Source organism: Labeo rohita, unplaced genomic scaffold (genome assembly GCF_022985175.1).
Source record: "Labeo rohita strain BAU-BD-2019 unplaced genomic scaffold, IGBB_LRoh.1.0 scaffold_96, whole genome shotgun sequence".
Classification (NCBI taxonomy): Eukaryota; Metazoa; Chordata; class Actinopteri; order Cypriniformes; family Cyprinidae; genus Labeo; species Labeo rohita.
This window is the reverse complement of record NW_026129920.1, coordinates 281823-288318: the sequence shown is the minus strand read 5'-3', so window position 1 is coordinate 288318 and position 6496 is coordinate 281823. Positions and strand designations below refer to the sequence as shown.

Sequence of the window (6496 nt, the reverse complement as noted above, 5' to 3'; positions counted from 1 at the left end):
GTTCTATTGTTTGTTTTTTCAGACTATCTTCTCTAGTGAAGAGAACAATGCAGAAATCTGCTGCTTTTGGGCCAAAGATCATCTTGATCATGTCTAAAGTGTCTTTCTCCTCTTGCGTGATTTTTCCCACACTCAGCACAATGATGAACACATGTGGTCCAGGTGCTGACAGTGAAATACATTTCATTATTTCTTTCACCACTTGTTCTTTTGTCAGTGTCATGTCAAAGAGTCCTGGAGTATCAATAACAGCTACTGATTTACCATCAACTTCACCAGCTCCCTTCTGACAAATTGTGGTCACCAACTGTGAACTGGCCTCACTGTAAAACTCATTGTTTCCGAGGATAGTGTTTCCTGTGGCAGATTTTCCACTTCCTGTCTTCCCAAACAGCAAGATTCTCAAACATCCTGAATCTGATGGTGAATCTTCATCATCTGAAAATGACAATAAAGAGTTTACAGATTAACAACAATTGATTAAATTTGGGACCCTGAACAATAAGTGTGAAACTCAAACCTAACTATTAAACTGTTTGCAACAGTCCATCTGAGTGGTTCTAAACGTTTTTGGGTCTCAACCCCCAATCCATTATACAGCATATATTTTATACTTTTTTTTTTTGTTTGTTTGTTTGTTTGCTTCCCTGTTCACTAGCCATTCTCTATATAGCCATTCTTCATAACAGTTAGTCAGAAAATCATAATCTTGGTGTCTGTGGATTCCATGTGTCATGCCTTGGGTCAAGTTGTTTTATTATTATTATTATTATAAGTGTGTTCAAAAGTTTGCTCAGCATTGTCGAAATTACTAAACTATTTTATTAGTAATCTTAGGATGGGTATGACGACTCTCCAGACTTTCAAAAATGTAAAATTTTTGCAATAGAGTGATAAACCACCGTTTGCAAAATAAATATAAAGACTATACTTTCAAGCACATTCTCTAGGCAGAAACATTTTACAGAGATAGATGGGTTCCCTTAGTGAAAACAACCAACACTCATCTCACACTGAACTGGGAAGACAAACACATTTAAAAAAAATTCTGATATAAATTAAAGTCTAATATAAATTAATTTAAATATACGATAGCCTATTAATTAATTTGGACTTTCAACTTGACTTGGACTTGTTGGTCCTGGTTCGGAATACAAAGACTCAAGACTTATTTGTGACTTGCAAAACAATAACTTAGCCCCACCAAGTCATTCATTACTGGCTTCAGTATCAGGGTGATGAATCTGAATCAGCTTAAGTCTATTTGGTTAAAGTGTTTACAAGCCATCTACTGTATCTGGTGACTCCAATGTAAAATAACCTGATCTAAAACTGCTCTAGATTATTCACACCCAAATATTTAATTTTTGTTAAATGAACTTCAAAATTAGCTGGTTATTGCTTTGACTTACTGTTTGTGTGCTGAGCCTCAGAAGTTCCTGTGTAAAATTCAATTAATCTAGCTGTGTCTCATTTGGAAGGATGCGCCCTCCGGAGGTGGTATCCTTTGGAGGTCAGATCTCTGTAGGATGAGTATGCGGAGTGTCCTCAAGCCTAGAAAATGAGACAGACTTCGTAGGACGGTTAGAGGAAAAAGAAAGTATCAAATGCTATGACAACACACTAACAGTCTACACTGGACTCGACTTTTGTATCACGCCGCGGTTGCCTAGTTTTCTAACACTAAATAAATAAAGGAAAATTATTTCTAAACTTGGAAAGTAATTTGAAAAGAAACTGTTTTTGACTTGTTTTATTTTATTGCATATTTGAGGAGTTGCAGCATAAGTACAACTGACATCTGTTACAGAAAAAATGAGAAGAAAAATACAGGACAAAAATGTATTAGTTTCAAATTTTATATTTAAACACCACATTCGCGTTGTTTACATCTGCCGGCATGCAATTTATTTTCAAATAAATGACTGTTGGTTACTGCGACGCAAAGAATTTTGGGTTATCTGTAGCATCGAAGGATCACCATATGCATCCTCCGATTCCTCTTCGAAGGTCACATTTGGAGTTTCTACTTGCTTCTCTGAAATGAGACAGCCTCTATGACGTGTAGCCTTCGAATGCCGCCTCTGGAGGGTGCATCCTTCGTAATGAGACACAGCTTCTATGTGGTTCTTTCTCCTCTTCTTCACTTTGTCTCCGTTGTTTCTGATTCTCCCATTCCTCTCGGTCTCTCTTCATCTCCTCTTGTATCTTTCTCTCTTGTTCTTCTATGTCTTTAATGTCTGTTTTATATTGTTCCTCTTTTTCTCTAAATTCTTCTTCTTTCTCTTTTCTTTCTCTCTTTCTCATGATTTTGTCTTTCTTCTTCCATCTTCATCTTCATTCTCTCTTTCTCTTCTTCATGTTTGAACTGAAGATCTTCTCTCTCTCTCAGTCTTCTTTCTCTCTCTCGTTTTAGTTTCTGATAATATTTATCCCATGTTTCCTGTTGTATCTTTCTCCCACTCTCCTCCTCTTCATCTCTTTTCTTTCTCTCTTTATCATGATTCTGTCTTTCTTCCTTCATCATCTTCATTCTCTCTCTCTCTTCTTCATGTTTGTTCAGTTCTTCTTTTTCTCTGTTCAGTTGCTCCACTTTCTCCATCAGTATGTTCTTCTGTTTTTCTTGTAGTTTTCTTTCCATCTCTCTGAACATCTTACATGAGTAGTAACTCCCTCCGTTTGCTTTCACCATGTTGTCTATCTTCTGCAGTAGATCAGTCACCTGTGTTTGGTCTCCAGTTTCATTATTGAACACGTGGAATCTGTTTCCACACGCTTCAATCAGCTGATTCAAAGCAGATCCAGGTTTTCCCAGAAACTGTTCAATGGTTTTGTTCTTCTTCAGTGAATCGTCCCACTGGAATCAGTAAGAGAAACACATGTGGTCCAGGCAGAATCATGGAGATGCAGTTGCTGATTTCTCTCTGGATCTCCTCATTAGTCAGATCAGTATCAAACAGTCCTGGAGTGTCGATCACAGTAACGTGTCTGCCGCTGATTTCAGCTGTTTCTTTCTGACACTCTTTAGTAACAGACTCTTGAGAAATGTCTGATATAAATGCTTTTCTTCCTAAGATGGTGTTTCCAGTTGAACTCTTCCGAACTCCAGTTTTTCCCAGCAGCACAATCCTCACTTCATCTTCTCTTTCTCTTAATTCTAAAGATAAAGCAAATACAAATCAAAAATATTATATTGAATTTTACAGTCAGTTATCAAAATCATCAGAGAATACTGTGTATAATTTATACTGAAGCATCATATGCTAATCATATTGTTTGCATATAACATTTTTTAATCTCAGAAATATGTGTACATTTTTTCCATGCAGATTTTTTGATTATTACCTTGTGACTGAATCTCTAATGAATGTTTCTCCGTCTGTGTCTCCATCAATGTCTCTGTGGAGAAACAAACACCACTATTTTCCTCAACCATCTGCTCCATTTTCTCCATCAACACAGACACTTGTGTGTTTGGCCCGATGAAATGATGTCGTCCTCCAAAACTCTCAATGACAGACTGTGTTTCTTCATTCAGTTTTTCTGTCTGATGCTCTGAATTCTGCTTTATGAGGATCATGATGTGTTTGTTGATTCTTGAGCTGAATATCCTCTGGATCTCCTCTATTTCTGTTTTGTCTTCATCGGTCAGTGGAGCATCAGGAATGATGATGATGATGAAAACATGAACTCCAGGATGACAGAGAGACACACAGCGGTGAGTCTAATGCATCACTTCCTCCTCTGAGAGACGAGTGAGGGCTGGAAGCTCTATTACACTGATCTGCCGTCCATTAATCATTCCTTCTCTCTTCTGACACACTTTACTCATCTCTTCCTGAGGTTTACTTGTTACCCCTATAAACATTTCAGTCACTGAGTTCTTGAGTGTTGAATTATTTCCACACAGCACAATGTTCAGCTTTGGTTTCCCAGTAATCATCACTGAAAACATCAATTACAAACAGTGGATTTATATTTTATATTAAATTAAAAAAAAATAGAGAATGCTGTAGTTAGAGAGTCAAAAAGATTTAATTCAGATTTGTTATCAAACGTACCGAATGTTTGCTACATTAAACAACAACAAAATTATTATATTATAAAATATTAATACATTGCAGCACATTCTTTTATCAGATAAAGGTTTGGGTGAATCTCTTCTCAATGTATGGATCTATGACACATACAGTACATACCTTCTTCACTCACACCACATTCTTTAGGGTTCACCCAAAACAGACATATTATCATTTACCCACTTCAAAAGTGGAATCATGATTTTAACATCAAGCTCCAAAATAATTTTGATAACTGGGAATAATCATTATTTTCATTTTTGGGTGACTGTAAATGTTACAACACAATATTACAACATAAATGTTTGACACATCTTAATTTCAGTGCTAGTGATTTCATTTACTTACTGTCAGGGCGATCACCTTGTGGACTATGTCTACCTGCTGCTGCTAGAGAAGAAAAAAAAAATAATATATATATATATATATATATATATATATATATATTAGGGGTGTGCAAAGCAGCCGGTATTTGTATCTGTATTTGTATTTGTTGAGGGGAGAAAAGTATTTGTATTTGTATTTGTATTAGAGTAAAATTCAAAATAGGCGTAAAAATCCAGTTTTTTTGCGTTACACTTCTACACACTTTTTTTGGCTGGTGGAGGACCAAGAGATCTCAGCAGCAGCCACACTCTTTTCTGTTTGGTTGCCCAAATCCATGTGAGGAGTTCCAACTAAGTTAATGAGTGACGGGAAGCTATGCTAAGGTGAACTGGGGAGTCGCTCTCTAAACGTGGGGTATTAAAATTGCTTTTGAATGCGCGCGCGCGCGCGTTTTACTTTCGGTTTAGTTTTAACGATGGCGCGAAACTCTCTGCGGTGCTGAGCGTGCATTCCACAATACAAGACATTAATTTAACAAAACTATTCAAGTGGTGGGACACAAACGGGATTTTGAAAAGTGTGTCCCCAGTGGAAATTACGCCCCTCCGTGAGTGAAGTTATCATTTGATGTGCATGTATGCCAGAATGTGCGCTGTAGCACAAAATATAGTATATTTCTTCAAAAGCAGATTGTGGAGACATTTTAATTGTCCACAATCAAAAATCGTCATATCACACACCCCTAATTGCAATGTAGTTTGTACAAATCTGGAACAGAGGTTGGTTAAGAGAGAGAGAAAAAAAAAAAATAATTCCGAGTTTCAGCGGAGCAGTGTCAGTGACAGGGAGTGATTGACGGCTAATATCTAAAATCTGTTAAGAATGTAAAGATCAAGTTTAGTTAGTTATGTAATGTTGGAGAAAACGGCGAAACTGTCACTGTATCAGCTCACAGCAGTCTGGGCAGTAGTTCGGCTAGCGAAAGTTTTGTAAAGAAATAAAAACAAGTCGCACCGCAACGATTTCTCGCACTCGCACAAATGCTTCCAAATATATTTTGCGGTCGCGCAGATTAAATTTTGGGAGCATATGCCCTGCCCCCAACCCCTCCGACTCCTGAATGTCGCCCACTCACTCGCTCATGCGGGCATGCACTGCGGTCTCATGAGGAAACGCAGCTTTTTGATATAAAGTTTTTCTTGTTCCCGAATACAAATATTTTTTTAAGTATTTGTTCGAAATAAGTATTTGTAAAAAACACGCTATTTGTGCCTTTCCGAATACCGTATTCGGGTTCGGCTCCACCCCTAATATATATATATACATATATATATATATATATATATATATATATATATATATATATATATATATATATACACACATCACACATACAAAGAGAGAATTATTTAAAAAAGCATATGTGCACTAAAAGCTGTGACTTCACAACAATTACTAATTGAACTACTTGAGTACATAACAGTACAAAGATCAACACTAATTAGATTTTTTCTTATCTTCAAAGCAATCTACAATGTGTCAAAATGACACCTCAACTTATACATACTGTAATGACCTATAGCATACATAAAATATTACTAAACAGGCTTTTGCCACAAATCTACAAAGTGTAAAGGATCGCAGAGTAATCAAAAAAGAAAACCTCACACAAAAGTTTAGTTTCTTCCTGGTGTTCAATGCCACGATTAAACATAAACGTAAGAGTCCAGTGAAATATCATTCAATAAGCTAAACGAAGTAGATAAGTGTCTACTGTTGGCTAATATTTCATAAATACTAAATAAATCGAAGAAATGTGTCCGCATATATTTGTATCCAGTTTGATTCTTACCTGACGCCATTTTCACAGCATCAATCAAAATCGAAAGAAAAACACTGAGACGAGAGCTGGGAAAAAATTATTTTAAAATTATTGAAATGAAACTTACTGTGTCCGTTCGTTTCCTTCTTAAACCAGAAATAAAATACGGAAGATGCGGTCTCCTCTGCCGACAAAAAAAACCAATAGGACAATCCCAGAAATTTCCAATGGTTTCCACTACAAATATCAGTACAAATAATCAACTTTT

General features: G+C 36.4%; 1 protein-coding gene across 1 annotated transcript; it reads right to left on the bottom strand.

The window, feature by feature from the left end:
• Window positions 1-1003: 1003 nt before the first annotated feature.
• Window positions 1004-3723, bottom strand: LOC127162519 (GTPase IMAP family member 8-like). The gene is given in 4 exon segments (XM_051105303.1): window positions 1004-1018; window positions 2594-2826; window positions 2828-3157; window positions 3346-3723. Coding segments are annotated over 4 exon segments (813 nt in total). The 5' UTR covers window positions 3581-3723.
• Window positions 3724-6496: the final 2773 nt, after the last annotated feature.